This window comes from Schistocerca americana, chromosome 4, assembly GCF_021461395.2.
Source record: "Schistocerca americana isolate TAMUIC-IGC-003095 chromosome 4, iqSchAmer2.1, whole genome shotgun sequence".
NCBI lineage: Eukaryota > Metazoa > Arthropoda > Insecta > Orthoptera > Acrididae > Schistocerca > Schistocerca americana.
Window position 1 is genome coordinate 827,502,737 of NC_060122.1, and position 18,584 is coordinate 827,521,320.

General features: G+C 39.3%; 1 protein-coding gene across 4 annotated transcripts in view; it reads right to left on the reverse strand.

The window, feature by feature from the left end:
* LOC124612250 (RNA-binding protein Pasilla) overlaps nucleotides 1–18,584 on the reverse strand; it is an 83,035-nt gene that overhangs the window by 29,700 nt on the left and 34,751 nt on the right. For 2 of the 4 annotated variants that reach the window (XM_047140325.1, XM_047140328.1), the window contains one exon: nucleotides 7,725–7,894. In XM_047140325.1, coding sequence (XP_046996281.1) covers nucleotides 7,725–7,894 — 170 coding nt within the window. The remainder of the gene's footprint in view (nucleotides 1–7,724; nucleotides 7,895–18,584) is intronic. The other 2 variants (XM_047140327.1, XM_047140326.1) reach the window with 2 other exon arrangements.

Below are 18,584 nucleotides of genomic sequence, written 5' to 3' on the forward strand. Positions count from 1 at the left end.
AATGGACTATTTACTAAAAGCTTCATGAGAATATGTGGACTGTGACCCCGTAGTTAAAATATTACCCGACCCAACTCTTTAAACTGACCCAACTGTTCATAAAAATTTTTACATGATCAAAGTGTGCATTGTATTGGTTGACAAACAATCGTGAAGAACGTATCTGCTCATGGTATTATTGAGAAAAAATAAGACATATGAATCAACTCACTGATCTCTCTCTCACTCTCTGACTTGCAGTGACAAAATTCTTAAGTGGCTTTAAAAAAAAAAAAAAAAAAAAAAAGAGTTATTTACGAAGCTTTACTATGTGTAGCAATAAAAAAATTTAAGATTCAGTCATCCTTACTAGCTCTGGGCCATACTTTTTACCAGTTGTGTATCCTTTGATATGCAGAATTGAACATGGTGTGTGTGTGTGTGTGTGTGTGTGTCAGAGAGAGAGAGAGAGAGAGAGAGGAGGGGGGGAGGAGTAATCTATGATTATTTTAAGTACATTTGATCAGACATCTCTGCAATAGAATATTTGATCAGACATCTCTGCAATAGAATATTAGATCAGACATCTCTGCAATAGAATATTTGATCAGACATCTCTGCAATAGAATATGCTACTTACGTCAAATAACTGCTAGCTTGTTGGTGTGAACAGATATATAAATTTCAAAAAATAAAAAAATCTGTATGCTAGAACAACAAATCGTTCAGCTTCTTAAGAGAACAAGATCCCTTACTATGAGTTACCAGCCCACAAACAAACAAGACGTAAACTGCAATAAGCTATATCAACAGTTCTAACCAACTGGCAACAACTGAGCATAACAAATAATTTTGCAATAAAATTGCTAAAATGACTTTCCAAATATTTACATTCGTAATCAACCAGAGCAAGAAAAATTACAAACCGGTATCAGTCATCATATTAAAAATAGGTACCACAATGGAAAAACTCTGCAAACTCTGGCTTTTAAAGCTGCAGCATAGGATTCACAGTGGATTATGTCAAGAAACACTTAAAATAATCTTCATGAAAAAGAATTTGGCACTAGTACTGAAGATTATAGCAATAATTATGTGGCCACACACCCTAGGAAGTTTAATTATCCATGACAGAGGGCATGGAAGTCCGTACAAAATGTACCCATTTTTCTTCTTGATCCCTAGTCCAAACCTACTGAAGTTTAGACTTTGGCGTCTGTTTTTTCCTTTTGTTACAGCTAACATTTGTTATCGAACAATACTATAGTAGTCTACACTGAGGCAGCAGACCTTAGTATTTTTGCGCCATTCATGTTTCAGCAAGTATCGTGTGTGGAGTGGAGCTTTACTTCTCCCCCCATCATACTGACACCATCCATCAGACAAACTTCAGTAAAGTATTTTGATCTATCTGAAACTAATTAACTTATCAATAATTAACATTTAAGTTTGTTACCAGTCATGTTTTCTATTGTAGATTTTTGCCACTGTGCTTATTAGATTCTGGCCTTTGCCCTTACATGATGTGGACCTGATTTTTTTTTTTTTTTTTTTTTTTTTTGCACAACAGGACATACTTCATTAACTAATTAAAACAAAGATTTTTGCATATTTTACCATACTTTTCAATATGGTACTTCCACTCTTAAATGGGGTTATTCCCAATGTGGATGTTTAACATGATTACACACACTTTACTAATTTGTTAACCCAAAATATATTTCATAAACCAAATTACTATTAATACTTATGCTCCTAAGTAGCAAAATATAACCTAATATAACAACAAGCATGATCAGTTATTGATAATATAATGTAAATGGATAGATAAAAAATCTACTCACCAAGCGGTGGCTGGGGCACACACACACACACACACACACACACACACACATACGGGTTTAACTTTTACAAGCTTTAAGAGCCAGTGGCTCCTTCTTCTGGCAGAAGAGAGGCTGCCAGAAGAAGGAGCCACTGGCTCCAAAAGCTTGTAAAAGTCAAATCATTCTTTTTTGTTTTTGTGTGTGTGTGTGTGTGTGTGTGTGTGTGTGTGTGTGTGTGAGAGAGAGAGAGAGAGAGAGAGAGAGAGAGAGAGAGAGAGAGACCTCTCCCACCGCCTGGTGAGCAGATTTTTATCTATGTATTTTCATTAAAATATAACCTAGCCATTTTTCAAATGTTATGTGGAGTCACCAAAAATTTTCAGACAGACCAGCTAGCACCCATTTCACATCTATGTGACATCTTGAAAAGCTGTGGTTGCTCTGGATTGTATTCAAGTTAATGTCAGAGTTCATGACCTAGTTCTACAATGCTGACTTTTGTACAGAAAAGTTGTGGCTCACTATTACAGTGTTGACCCTTTCGCAGCTATTAAGTATTCGCAAAGTCTGTATTATTTAATATTTCTATGAAAATCTTTAGACAGTGTATAAGTGACCAGCACGTATGTGTGGATTATCTGATTTGCTTTTATTAAGCAGTGAGTATGTTATTAGAACCGAAGGATGTTATTCAATTCAGACTTAGATTTTATGCACTTTATGTTCAATCATATCGGTGACTAACTCAAGAACTTTAGTGTGGTGGTGGTGGTGTGTGGTGGTGGTGGTGGTGATTGGTTTGTGGGGGCGCTCAACTGTGTTGCCATCAGTGCCAGTGCACATTCCCTATCTATACACAGTCCAATCTAGCCACTTTCATGAATGATGACAGAATGATGAGGACAACACAAACACCCAGTCCCTGGGCAGAGAAAATCCCCAGCCCGGCTGGGAATCGAATCCGGGACCCCGTGATCCAGAGGTAGCAATGCTAGCCACTAGACCATGATGCGGATGAACTTTAGTATGTGCACTGTTTCCTCCACAGCCACTGTGTTCTACTAAAATTTTGACTAAAAAGAATTGTAGCTTCATATAGTGATGACGATGATAACACCATGTCAGTATACAATGAAGAGGAGAGACATATATGCATAAAGCATGATGTGAACATGATCTGATCATCACAATGTTTGTTATGGTAATAAATGTGGAGGAAAAGCCACGTTATTTGGAAATCTCTACAACATACGTTATCTGCACAATTCCTAGAACTCAATGTACAGATATTCTACAAGACTTTGATCATCGAGACTGAGGGATTAAGTAAGCACCATCACACATTCTCTGATGCTGTCACAGTCAATGAGACAGGATGATCTTTCAGGTAAGCTATTATTTATCTGGAGACAGTGGGAAGACATTACAATTAGGGCACAGGTCCAATGGCCACCATCAATAGCATTGCACTAATTCATTTTTGTACCTGTCTGATGTGGTTCTATTGACACTAACATACCTACCTTTCATACTCGCCTCACGAGTTGCTGACTCAGTGGCAACCACTTATAAATTGCCCAAGATTATACACAAAAACAAATGAGCCTGTTTCAGTTTAAATGAGTTCACTTAGTGCAAAGCACCCAAACTTTATACTAAACCTAAAAGCAATATTTACTGCACAGATTTAGCAACCAACATTGAGAATTAGTGATAAGAAAATTTCAGTATCTGGTTGGGAGTGGAATAAAGCTTTAACAGTTACTGTTGATCAATTTTTTAGGTAGTTCAAATCATAAAACAGCATTTGAAGCAAAAACTTTGACTACACAGCTCTGTAAACAACTTACTGAACAAATTTCAGCAATAGCACAACACGTGTTTACGAGGCTGTGAATTTATATTTCACAAACACATTTGTTTCCTTCTGAGGTTAAAGGGTAGGTGGGGAATATACACTCCTGGAAATGGAAAAAAGAACACATTGACACCGGTGTGTCAGACCCACCATACTTGCTCCGGACACTGCGAGAGGGCTGTACAAGCAATGATCACACGCACGGCACAGCGGACACACCAGGAACCGCGGTGTTGGCCGTCGAATGGCGCTAGCTGCGCAGCATTTGTGCACCGCCGCCGTCAGTGTCAGCCAGTTTGCCGTGGCATACGGAGCTCCATCGCATTCTTTAACACTGGTAGCATGCCGCGACAGCATGGACGTGAACCGTATGTGCAGTTGACGGACTTTGAGCGAGGGCGTATAGTGGGCATGCGGGAGGCCGGGTGGACGTACCACCGAATTGCTCAACACGTGGGGCGTGAGGTCTCCACAGTACATCGATGTTGTCGCCAGTGGTCGGCGGAAGGTGCACGTGCCCGTCGACCTGGGACCGGACCGCAGCGACGCACGGATGCACGCCAAGACCGTAGGATCCTACGCAGTGCCGTAGGGGACCGGACCGCCACTTCCCAGCAAATTAGGGACACTGTTGCTCCTGGGGCATCGGCGAGGACCATTCGCAACCGTCTCCATGAAGCTGGGCTACGGTCCCGCACACCGTTAGGCCGTCTTCCGCTCACGCCCCAACATCGTGCAGCCCGCCTTCAGTGGTGTCGCGACAGGCGTGAATGGAGGGACGAATGGAGACGTGTCGTCTTCAGCGATGAGAGTCGCTTCTGCCTTGGTGCCAATGATGGTCGTATGCGTGTTTGGCGCCGTGCAGGTGAGCGCCACAATCAGGACTGCATACGACCGAGGCACACAGGGCCAACACCCGGCATCATGGTGTGGGGAGCGATCTCCTACACTGGCCGTACATCACTGGTGATCGTCGAGGGGACACTGAATAGTGCACGGTACATCCAAACCGTCATCGAACACATCGTTGTACCATTCCTAGACCGGCATGGGAACTTGCTGTTCCAACAGGACAATGCACGTCTGCATGTATCCCGTGCCACCCAACGTGCTCTAGAAGGTGTAAGTCAACTACCCTGGCCAGCAAGATCTCCGGATCTGTCCCCCATTGAGCATGTTTGGGACTGGATGAAGCGTCGTCTCACGCGGTCTGCACGTCCAGCACGAACGCTGGTCCAACTGAGGCGCCAGGTGGAAATGGCATGGCAAGCCGTTCCACAGGACTACATCCAGCATCTCTACGATCGTCTCCATGGGAGAATAGCAGCCTGCATTGCTGCGAAAGGTGGATATACACTGTACTAGTGCCGACATTGTGCATGCTCTGTTGCCTGTGTCTATGTGCCTGTGGTTCTGTCAGTGTGATCATGTGATGTATCTGACCCCAGGAATGTGTCAATAAAGTTTCCCCTTCCTGGGACAATGAATTCACGGTGTTCTTATTTCAATTTCCAGGAGTGTAGACACTAAAATCTGAGAGAAACAGACAAGTCACTCAGCATGAGAGAGAGAGAGAGAGAGAGAGAGAGAGAGAGAGAGAGAGAGAGAGAACTAAGCATTTTTCACTGAATATATTTATTGTCGTCTTCCAATCACCTTAAATAATACCATCTTATCAATTCATTGCTATTAGCCACAAGAAAAATTTAGTAGTGTCTTAGTCACAAATTGCCAAATATGTTGGTACCAGTAAACAAACCCTCAATTCCTTAAACAAACTCATGTATCAAACAGTTTCAAATGCCTGATTACTTTACAAATGAGTTAATGTGTTAAATAATTGCCTTTAAGCAGCCAAGCAAGAAAAAAATTCATAGGGGGTCTGAAATTTTGCTTAAAGTTTATTGGAAGTCAGTTGGTAAGTGCTCCTGTTCTCAAATACTGCACGTATAGTCCGGCTATTTGTGCTTCATAATTTACGCTGATTCAAGACAAACACACAGTTTCTAATTGTGATATCTGTCTCAATGCATTAAACTTTTAACTTAAGATTATACCTCTTATGACAGCATTTTAAATTTTTACATTAGGTGAAATATTGAAAATCTAATTTTTGTTTACTCTGGAAGCTGTTAGATATGCAACTGTGATTGGGTTCTGGTACAGTGGTTTAGTGATACAGACTTCAACAAAAACACAGGTGCTGTGTGTGTGGCAGTTTCAATTACGTGCTTCAAATGGATTGCATATGGGCAAGTTCTGCCTACAATACAGATGCCACTGAATGTTTACGAGAGATCTTTCTCAGGATTACACTTTCCCTGCTTCCATCCATCCTCATTTTGGAAGTTTTGTACCTTTCATCTACCTCTAGCTGCCAATTTCTCTTTTCTATGCCATATCTTACTGCGTAGAAACCCTTTTCTATGCTCCTAAAATACACACTGGACAACTTCCACGACTACTTTTGATTCTTTAATTTTGAATTAGAATCTAAAATCCCCCCTCCCGCCAATGCTTTTAATGATTTAATGCTTTTGCAATAGCTTTCCTATATTACTTTCTTAAGTCATCATCATAAAATTTAAAATGCAAGCTACCATTACACATCACCATCATCATCATCTGTAGGATGATTAAAAAATATTAGAACAAGTATCTTTACACAAATTTCATAAATAATACTAGAATTGCTTTATGAGGAAGCCAAAATACATGATTGATAAATAAAAGATGTCAGCCATCAGTAACCACAAAATGTCATTTGTGATCTAAGCACTTACAATCCATTTATTAAAAATAGTGCTCACACAAATTATGCATGAAGAGTAAGTTCTGCAAGGGGGGAGGGGGCGGGGGTCACTTTACTGCATGAATGTTTTATCTAACACCAATGTCTGATTAGAACTCTAATTTAAGAACCATTGTGCACATCTATTCAATGCAAAACTGCAAGCTAACTTCAGTAGCACTAAGTACATAGTACACTGTAATATCCAAGTTACCCAAGGACGAAGCAAACAACAAATTTGATACATAGTGCACAGATTTTGTGTTATTCGTGATATCAACCAGATTAAACAAAGCTTTGCTCATAACAAACAGAGCACAATACCCTTGACTATGTAATATCGTACACTTTTAACTACGGAAAGTTACTATATCTTTTTGACTGTACAGACAACTCTTGAAAGCACTGAATTTCCGGACAAAAACACGAAACTTCATACTTCAATTCATACCAACATTATATACCTGAGCTTTATTACAAAGGCATAACACAAACAGCCATCATCATGTATTTCAAGCTTCCTCGTAAAGCAATTCCAGTAACAGTTAATGAAATTTGTATCAAAATACTTGTACTAATATAGTTTTCACCATTCTTCACAATACAGTATTACTTCAGTTCCACATCCAGGAACACAAATGTTTAAAACTATCAACTAAGTACATCTAAGGCATTAGCATATGCCAGACTAGTTCATCAACCACAACAAGGACCATTTTGTGCTCCCTCATAAAAAGGGTGTATGGGAAACAACTATTCTGTCACATACAGTTTGTCTGAGACATATCAACATACGTGTACTAGCACAGGTCACCGAGATGCTGACAAAAAATAAATCTCAGCAGAGAAAATAAATGAAAAAACTCGACATGTTGCAGGAATTCAGCACAATTACAGCATTACACCTTTGAAACAGGGTGTCTCCCCACTTAAAGAAATTTTAAGACTGTAAAACAATGATGATGCAGCAAATGCCAAGTATATTCATATTACAACACAAAGGTATGCAACAATGCACATGGATTTTGTTCTTCACTTTTTGTGGTGACAGATCTCCATGTCTGAGAATCAACTATTATGTCTGCATGTTATGATATTAGAAATGAAAGTGCAAAAACTCCAGAATAACAATTTTTTCTGGGAGTTATATGCAAAGATAATGATAGGAAAAGTGCATTTGCATTTTTAAATGCCACTGGGCTTGAGAGGCAATGGTAAAGCCAATGGTTGATGAATGAGTCTTCGTATGGATAGAGTTAGACCTGTTACTTATTACCTGAAAATTTACCTGCTTGTCACGCTCAGCAGCTGTTTTACTGTCAAAATCTATAGCCTGTTTAGCATTCAGATCTGGTTTCTCCCTGATTTTTTCCATGATGAAGATGAGAACAAGCATAATGGCATCCACAGTACCTGTTATCAGGCAAATTCTTTCTGTTGTGGCTGTAAAAGGACACCATGGGTAACTTTAAATGAGATGTCAGGCACATGTAAAAATTTGTAAAGTTAAGATCAGTGAAATGAGAAAAAGAAAACCTAATCCAAAAGAAATGAACTAATACAATATGACCTGAAAGTGGCACGGAAATCTGCAATTTGCCCATAAAAGAGAAAGCCAGGAAAGGAAGATAGATTTTTACACACACAAATGTTTTGAAGCAAAATGACTGTGCCCTTCAATATGAGAAAAGAAACTGTTTATGTATACAAAGGTGTGGATGACATGATATGTTATTAAATTCAATACAAGCTTTACTGTAGATAGGATCTTTCCTAACTGCATAAAAAATTTGTTTAAAAATGAGCAGTTGCAAATCAGGCATAGATTGTGGTGAACATTAACATAAAGTAACAATTTCTGCATATGATGAATGATAAGTTTTCACTTATCTCTCATCTTGCATTCCACAACAGTGACTTTCCCCTCTAATCATGACTGAAGGTCCTGTGTTTCCACATACTGAATAGAAGATTTTTCCCTTGTTGTTACTGTACTTACAAAAATCTGTTCACCTGAAACACTGCACTCCAATTCCAAACAACAAAACCAGTCAAATGAGTCATTACATCTAAATATATGGCGGACTCAAACCAAACTTTTAAACATGACAGGTACCAAAACATTTATTTTGCCATTTTGTACTGCTACATCTTATATATATATATTAAAGCTTGAACAATCAGATTTCTTTCATGGAACTGATTTTTCCATATTTTCATATTTGACAACTCAAACTTTTGGTAAACTGCCTCTTTTGGTAACTGAATACTGAATTTGACAAATTTGTATCAGCATGCTCGTCTGCAGAATTATCAGCATGTAATATGCTGCTGGAAAGAATACGTTCAACAAAAATTCAATGGAAGGCTACAGCACTAAAAAAATGACTGAATACAAAGTAGTGATGGAGAGTGAGCAACTCTAAGGTACGCCAAGTCTCACTGGGAAAAAAAATAAGAGCTTTCATGCAAAATATGCCAATGGGTGCGATATGCAGCAAACCTACAACTATTCCATGCAGTGTACTCACTGGTAATTTTTAGCAGTATAAAAATTATTTTAGGGGTGAAATATACCAACAGCAGCATTTTTTGTTCTACCACATACTTACTGCATCCTGTACCTGACCTACCAGCACCCAACCTTTCACACATATTGTGTCCACAGATGTCCAGAGAGACGTGTAGTTTGTTGTGAGCATGATGCTCTTATAACAATTATCTCCCTATAAGTGCAGCATTAGGGCAATTCCCACATATAACAAATAAAGGGGAAATTAACAGGAATGTTGTAAAGGAATTATCGCAGCATTTACCCAGTCCATGTTGTAGAAATGGGACTATAGTAAAAAAATTGCCAAGATCGAATAATCTTTATGATACTGATCCTACAAAAATGGGAGATCCTTGTGGTAATGAAAATTGGAAAAGTTTGCCATTAAACTGTAGGAAAAATATTCCAAAGCCAAATCTATATAAAATGGAATAATTATTTCCAATCGCCAACTTAGCAGTCACTGAAAATTAACAAAAATTGCTGGGGAGTGCAACACATCTTGCCAAACTCTACAATTTTTTGAATAGCATACGCACAAAGAGTGAATTTTTGGGTAAGAACAGAATTAGGTCTTGAAATAAACAACAGTAGTGATGTTATTTTTTTGCAGAGCTTAAATTTGTCAACAGTTGAGCTCGAACAGCTGCATTGCATTACTTTACAACATGCAAGTCTCTGCAGAGACTGCACAGAAGGAGAGGTAATGACTGGCTGAAGCACAGTCAGGTCTTCATGCATACTATGACAGCTCATTTGATAAGAATGTTTCAAGAACAGGTAAGAGATAAAGTTGGATGGTACAGAGATGGAATCTGTCCAAAAGTTTCGTGGAACTTCACACTTCAGTGTAGAGCAAAAGAGGTATACTATACTATATTCCAAAAATAAACATTTGTTACTGGAAAACAAACAGTAAATGTACCCATGTTGCAAATACCACACATTCCTCTACCTTTCCATAACTGCCACAAAAAATTCCTAACTATCTGAAGCATAGAAATCTGGCAATTCACTGACCACTGACTGTTACTTCTGCTTCTTTTTATACCAGTCATTCCTTCCAATATAATTTTAGTACATCACATAATTGGTTTTGTGTGGATTCATGTGCTGTATATAACTTTAATTTTGTTTTCTTCTCCTTACAACAATTCACACTGGGCAGTTTTAAAAACTTATCGCCATATTTGTGTTATTACGTTATATTGTGTAGTGAATGGATATTTCAAATCTCACACGTCTGGTGGGTGTCAACTATGTAATAACAACAGTGTGTGGCTCAATGGCTCACTGCAAGTCTTTCAATTGGATGCCACTTCTGTGACGTGCATCATGTCTTTAATACAAACCCAGTTATACAACCAAGGGAAGGGACATACAGTAACATTGACTCTGAACCATTTGGTATTTCTAACAACTCCTCACATAATTGAGAAGTGAAGGTTAGATTATAGACAGAGTGAAAATTTCCACAGTCCAGCTGTGATTTGACCCAGAGACCCTTTCTACTCACACTCTTTACCACTAGACCACCGGGCCCAACGTCTGTTAGGTGAGACGGTGAGAGGTCACACATATGAATATACATGTTATACTGTTTGCTGAGATTTGTTTCAAATAGGTACTAGTGATTGACTATTTTTCTATTAATAGAAAAAGAATGCAAACATGGAGAAAGTTTTGAAGAAATTTGCATTATTTCTCTCCAACATTTAGCATCTACGTACTTCAGCACTAATGAATATTTCCATTTCATTAAAATACTTTTTTTCTCATAACACAAAGATAATCTGATGCAAACTGTACAAAATACAAATGAATGTACGTATGTTTTTTTGTTCAACATCTGTGCGTTTAGATACCATTTGTCCTATTACCATGAAACTTTGTTGAGTAGTTGTGTGCACACCTATGAAGGATAACAGAAACAAAAATGGGTTACCATAGAAACTTAAATCAGGAATTACAAACAATTTCAATCAAATTTTGTGTATATGTGACTCCTCATTTATATAAAAATAATGTGGGTTAATACATATCAACTACTCGTGGGTTGGAGGGTGTGGTGGCAGGTGGATGAGAAGATATGACATGCAATAAATTTGATAATGATCAATACTGGAATTGAATCCACAGTTTCCAGGGTCACTTGACCTCTTGGTGATAGTCGCAGTGATTTATCACCTCTAGAGCTGGGGCCAGGAAAAGTGGAAAGACAACGAAATTACCTCTACATTGGCTGGAGGAATTTCTCCTTAAATTGGCACATGTATCACTTACTACCTGGATAAATTTACTGTGACAAATCCCTGGCACTCCTACAGCTGAGGGGTCTGAGTGGAGTAAAAAGAAGGTTACATAAAAGGAAAAACCAGGAACACCAGGAGCAATTTCAACCAAATCTGGTATCCACGTGACTCATTATTTGTATGAAATACTGTGGTAATGAGATACCCCTCCTACCACGGGTGGAGGAGATGACAACAAGAAAGAGTGGCTTTCCATTAAGTAGTTGACTTTGAATACATTAAGCACAATATGTCTTATTTGCATTGTTCAATGTGTCCACCAAATTGTGAGAATGAGAACTTCAGGAACAAATCATTTTGTCACCCTGTTTCAGGGCTACAACTACACAGCTGAATGCTCTATACTACACATACTCTCCAAAGTCACATGGTTGGTTAGTTTCATGTTCCTTGCATCATTTGTGTGATTAATCATAATTATGTCGAATGAGTCATTTTACATTCACACAACACATTCATTTGTTAAAATTGCTGTATGCTGATCATCTACTTTTTCTTTCTTTGCTTCTTTAGTACTGTTGTGAATTAACAATTCCAACTGATCATCTTTCACACATTACAGAATAGGAGGAGTTGTCATGGAGAAATTTTTTCAGTTTCTATTTGAAGTGAACTCTGCTGCTGTCAGACATTTTATATCATTGGGCAAAAAATTTTGGTCACACCCCTTTTTGTGCTAAAGACAATCTTACAATGGAGTAATGATTGTCCTTTTTTCCTTCTGATATTGCAATTACATATCTCATGGTTCCTTCCAAACTGCAGTGGATTATTTACAACAAATTTCATTAGAAAATAAATATACTCCGAGGCAGTAGTCAAAATATAACTTATTAAACAGATGTCTACAAAATGTTTGTGGGTGAGAACCATATATGATTCTTACACCGCATTTTTGAGCAATGAACATGTTCTTCCTTAAACTTGAATTACCCCAGAACATTATTCCATCTAACATTATTAAATGAAAATATGTCAACTTACTGATCTGTCGCCCCCGAGATTTGCAACGACTTGAAGTGCAAATGTGACTGACCCAAGTTGTTTTAAGAGCTCCAATTCTTATCAATATGAACACCCAAAAGTTTTGACATTTCCACGCTATTTATTATTTCCTCACTATGTTACACTTATCGTTGGTCTAGTACCACTAGATGTGCAGAGCTGAATTTGTTGTACATTTTTGACAATTACAGATACTATTTGCAGAAAACCACTCAATAATACTTTTAAGAACATTATTTACCATTTCTTCTGTTGCTTTACATACATCTGAATCTATTTCAATACTAGTGACATCTGCAAAACTAACTAATTCTGCTTGTTGTAGTTAGACACAAGGTCACTTACATATTTTAAAAACAATAGTGGATCTAAGATTGAGCCATGTGGTACCCCCATAAGTCCTTTCTCACCAGTCACAAGATCCTCCCACACTTACATTGGTTGAATTATTGCTCATAACTTTCTGCTCTCTTTCAGTTAAATATGATATCCAATTGTTTGCTACAGCAGCAATTCCATAAAACTTAAGTTTATCCAGGAGAGCATTGTAATTCACGAAGTCAAATGAAGAGACAGACCACAAAAAAATACGAGCTTTTGCTATTTTATTTAATGCTTGCAAAATTTTGCAAGTGAATGTGTGAATGTCATTCTCAGTTCGACTCTTCTGAAATAAAAACTGAGTTATTGAGGATATTATTCTCACTTTGGTGGAACATTATTCTACAATACACAACCTCCAAATTTTGGAAAATTATATCTGTAGGGAAACGAGGTGGTTGTTATTGACATCTCTCCTAACGCCTCTCTAATTAGGGGGCAGGGGTTAACAAGGGCATATCTGAAACTATCTAGAAAACTGCAACGGTGACTGATGAATTACAACTTACATATTTCAGAAAATACTGTGCTTATAATATGGAAACAACTCTACTGGAACACCATCAAATCCAGATCAGCTTTTATTTTTGAGAGAATATATATTTTTAAATTTCAGAAGGAGAAATGGGCGACACATCCACATGAGCGAATTTTATGTAAGTTAGCTGCTGAACATACTCTGAATTTTTCATCTTTAACTTTTGTCCCTATACTACATCTAACAATGATTATTAAACAAACTGGCTACCTATGACAGGTCATTTATAGCCCTTCCATTTAAACTAATAGTGATGTTATCCTTATCTCATTTTACTACATTCCATATAGTCATACGCCTGTAGTCAGAATTACTAATTTCCGGCATAATGCGCATGTACCTTTATTTTTTTAATAACTTTCCTAAGTAATTCTGAATAGCTTTTGTAGTGTGCAACTACTGCAGGGCCTTTATTTGTTCTTGGCAACAGATACAATTCCCTTTTCCTTCCACGAGATACTTTAATCCATCTAGTGATCCATGATTTTTGTATGTCAGTTAATGTCCCTTCTGATAACTTACGTTGCAAGCTAATTTCAAATAATGATATGAATTCATCATGGAATGGATTAAAAAGTTGAGACTACAGGTTGGAATATCAGCAATATAATGAAAAGGAGAGATTGCTACTCACTGTGAAGATGAGGCACTGAGTTGCAGGCAGGAACAATGAAAAGTTGTTACACATTTGAGGTTTCAGCCAAAGCTGTTTCACAAATTTCTGAAAATTTGTAACAATATTTGTCCTGGAATCATCAATTATTCCAACTAATTTCCACTGAGGAGTATCCATAAGACACTATCTTATTTATCCTAACTAACTATGCATCATAAACAGAGAGCATTTGCTACTGGACACAGAATTATTTTCTTGTTTTGAGCTTCACTGAAGAGAACATTATCTATTTGGGTCCTACTGCCTTTATTGAAATCGGATTGCACGAACCAAATAGGTTTCCAGATAATTTTTCCTACCAGAATCCTTTAAAAAATATACATTGAAATCACCACAGACTATTAATTGCTTGCTGCTGCCCGACATCACAGTAGACACTCCATATTCCTCAGACAGTTCCGAATTTGCCAGTGGAGATAGAGATATGGCAATTCTGGGGATATAGATATGGCAATTCGGTATTAATTCTCAAGCACACACTTCTATGTGCTGATCACTACAAAATCTACTTGTCTTGATGTTCTTGAATTTATGAATGTGACAACTATTCCTGTTTCCATGTTAGTTCTACATGGGTAAGTTGCTTGAGTGTAATCTTTTATAGTTAATTTCTCCAATCTTGTAGTCATGTGCTGCTCAGACTGGCACAGAATGCCTATCTTTTCAGAGATCTCTAAATTTTCTAAACAGGCAAGAAGCTGTTCTACCTTATTACTCAATCCTCTAATATTCTGATGACGTAAGCTAACCTTAGTTTTCTGTATATTCTTGAGCATTTTGTGGGGCTCTTCTTCTGTTTTAAATTCTTTCACAACATTGTGCCGGATTCCCGAGTAACACAAAAAAATCTACCCGTCCATGTGACGGTGGATCACAAACATTTTCTGCAAGAAGTTCAGGCAACCTATCCTCCATCCCCCAATTCAGGTGTAGACAACGTCTAATATACCCACATCTCCCAATTGTAGCAACAGGCACTGTACTCATATGAGATGTCATTTCATTCAACAGCAGCCTGCTCACTCTGCGTTCACACAGCTGACAGCTGTATAATCCAAGGCTGATCATGACGCTGCAGGACCTCCACAAAACTCTCACTCTTCTGTGAAGTTGCTATTCCTATTCCATCCATGTCATCCTAAGAGCTGCAATTTCTGTCTTCAGCTAGGCTGTTTCTTGCTCCACCTTACGGTCACCTGAGCCTCTTTATCAAAATCCTCACACAAATGCCCTACGTCCTTTGTCACCCAGCTATGGCCACCACTTTGTTTCACAATACTTGTGAACTGGTACTCTGTTCCTAATTTGTCTTTTACCATTTGACCGACACCCCAGCCACAGTTGCTTCCTAGCAGCTAAACGTCCTTCCTAATCTCTTATTACCGACCTACACTTAATCCCTTTGATATAAGTCTGCTGCGACCTACTGTGACCTACAACTTGTCGCTGGATGAAGCTTTTCCCCTCCTACTTCAGGCAACAAGTCAAACTTATTAGATACTGTGAACTCTTAATGTATTTGAAGTTGAAGAGATGTTTTCCCTTCAACTAGTTCCCAATATTTTCCCTCCTACAACTTACTTAGTTCAAATTTCACTTTATCTAATTCAGCCTGAAGAGCACAAATCTTTGTTTCATGTACAATGATTCTCTTGTCTTTTTTGCAAAGCCTACAGCTCCTTGGGACAGCTTCACTGATCACCTATTCAATTTCCCACTACAACAGCCAAAGTGGAACTCCAACCCACAATCTACACTTAGAATGCTCTGTCTGACTAACCTAAGGCAACATCCATACTTATCATGCATTGCAACATGGACTAAACATTTAAAAGCAGAATTAAGTTAACACACTTTACACTACACTGATTTTTGTTATTTGCAAGACACAAAAATTAGGCCTACAGGTTAGTGCTTCAGGTGTATGATACAATGTAAAATGCTGGTTATTTCCATTTAAAACACGAACTCAGCATTCACTAAACTGCAGACTGTATTAATTAACTTGTTCACAATAAGATAGAACTTTTAATTACTATTTTTCATGAGTATTACTTGATATGAGGCATGTTTACTGTCACCAAAATACAGACTGCTGTGGAAATGCAATGGTATGTAATAAAATGAATACAGGGTCTCAGATCACAAAATCTTCAATTGCAGTACCCAGATGAAAGAAGCATAAAGGAACAAACCTATATATAAAATATGCTTCAAACAATCACTCTTCCCTATAAATATTATCTATTTTTCCACTAGCAACACAGATCCAGCTACAGACAGGCACTAGTGTTGCTAACTGTGTGGAGAATCTGACAGTAGTCAGTGACAGCCCCTTTTTCTCAAAATGACAGTCAATTGAAACTTCCTGGCAGATTAAATCCGTGTGCCCGACCGAGACTCGAACTCGGGACCTTTGCCTTTCGCGGGCAAGTGCTCTACCAACTGAGCTACCGAAGCACGACTCACGGCTGGTACTCACAGCTTTACTTCTGCCAGTACCTCGTCTCCTACCTTCCAAACTTTACAGAAGCTCTCCTGCGAACCTTGCAGAACTAGCACTCCTGAAAGAAAGGATATCGCGGAGACATGGCTTAGCCACAGCCTGGGGGATGTTTCCAGAATGAGATTTTCACTCTGCAGCGGAGTGTGCGCTGATATGAAACTTCCTGGCAGATTAAATCCGTGTGCCCGACCGAGACTCGAACTCGGGACCTTTGCCTTTCGCGGGCAAGTGCTCTACCAACTGAGCTACCGAAGCACGACTCACGGCTGGTACTCACAGCTTTACTTCTGCCAGTACCTCGTCTCCTACCTTCCAAACTTTACAGAAGCTCTCCTGCGAACCTTGCAGAACTAGCACTCCTGAAAGAAAGGATATTGCAGAGACATGGCTTAGCCACAGCCTGGGGGATGTTTCCAGAATGAGATTTTCACTCTGCAGCGGAGTGTGCGCTGATATGAAACTTCCTGGCAGATTAAATCCGTGTGCCCGACCGAGACTCGAACTCGGGACCTTTGCCTTTCGCGGGCAAGTGCTCTACCAACTGAGCTACCGAAGCACGACTCACGGCTGGTACTCACAGCTTTACTTCTGCCAGTACCTCGTCTCCTACCTTCCAAACTTTCTTTCAGGAGTGCTAGTTCTGCAAGGTTCGCAGGAGAGCTTCTGTAAAGTTTGGAAGGTAGGAGACGAGGTACTGGCAGAAGTAAAGCTGTGAGTACCAGCCGTGAGTCGTGCTTCGGTAGCTCAGTTGGTAGAGCACTTGCCCGCGAAAGGCAAAGGTCCCGAGTTCGAGTCTCGGTCGGGCACACGGATTTAATCTGCCAGGAAGTTTCATATCAGCGCACACTCCGCTGCAGAGTGAAAATCTCATTCTGGAAACATCCCCCAGGCTGTGGCTAAGCCATGTCTCCGCAATATCCTTTCTTTCAGGAGTGCTAGTTCTGCAAGGTTCGCAGGAGAGCTTCTGTAAAGTTTGGAAGGTAGGAGACGAGGTACTGGCAGAAGTAAAGCTGTGAGTACCAGCCGTGAGTCGTGCTTCGGTAGCTCAGTTGGTAGAGCACTTGCCCGCGAAAGGCAAAGGTCCCGAGTTCGAGTCTCGGTCGGGCACACGGATTTAATCTGCCAGGAAGTTTCATATCAGCGCACACTCCGCTGCAGAGTGAAAATCTCATTCTGACAGTCAATTACTGGCAGAATTACAAGTTCACCTATCACTCAAACACTGCAGGGCAAAATTGGGATGAAGTAGGGTGTTAATGTATGTGAAATGTATGTGACACATGTATATGTAGCTGAAGTCATGGACAAAAAAACTACTTTTTTATAAAAATTTTCATGCACATTGGCTGAACCATGTTGGCAAAGTTCCCTGGCACTCTGAAAACAATGCCACTGCCACCTAGCAGTGAATGGTATAACTCCTCGGACTTGCATAAAGCCACCCAACTGCACTGTCAGGCCAGCGCAAGCTACAGCTACAAGGGACTGGCTTGAAATGTTGGAAACTGTTTAAACGGCCTGCAATGCAGGCTGTATCAGATATAAAGCTGATATGGACAGATTCCCTAGGATCAAGTTAATGTTTGAGGAGTGTGGAGGGAAATGCAGGAGGTCAAACAGGAAATGTAGCTCACACTGAATAGGTGCTGGAGTCTGGCAGCTCATGCTGGAGTCTGTTGCGGCCAGGCAGACTGTCGTACCAATGCTGCAGTCGGGCAGACTGGGCAGCGTGGTAGCTGGCAGCTCCTATCACTGCGACAATATGTCACTCCCAGAAGCCAACTGGATATGGAGCAGGTAACACACACACACATCTTTCAAACTTTCCTGCATGCTTGTACTGAAATCTTGTAAGTTATATGGAGTGATGACATTCAGTTATCCAATGTTGTCCCTGAATTTTAGTCGTAGCCTCTACACAGTGCCCCGTAAACAAAATTTCCACTATGCCAGACAATTCATCCAGCAGTAGTGTGTGTGTGTGTGTGTGTGTGTGTGTGTGTGTGTCTCAAAATGTACGTTTACTGTAAATCATAATATAACACGAACATACAGGCACCTGAAAATGGTAGTGTTGGCAAAACAAGCTACACTAACTATTGATGGAAATAAAAGTAACAAATAGAAAACATGCGAGTTTTGCAAATTAAGGACACTTGGC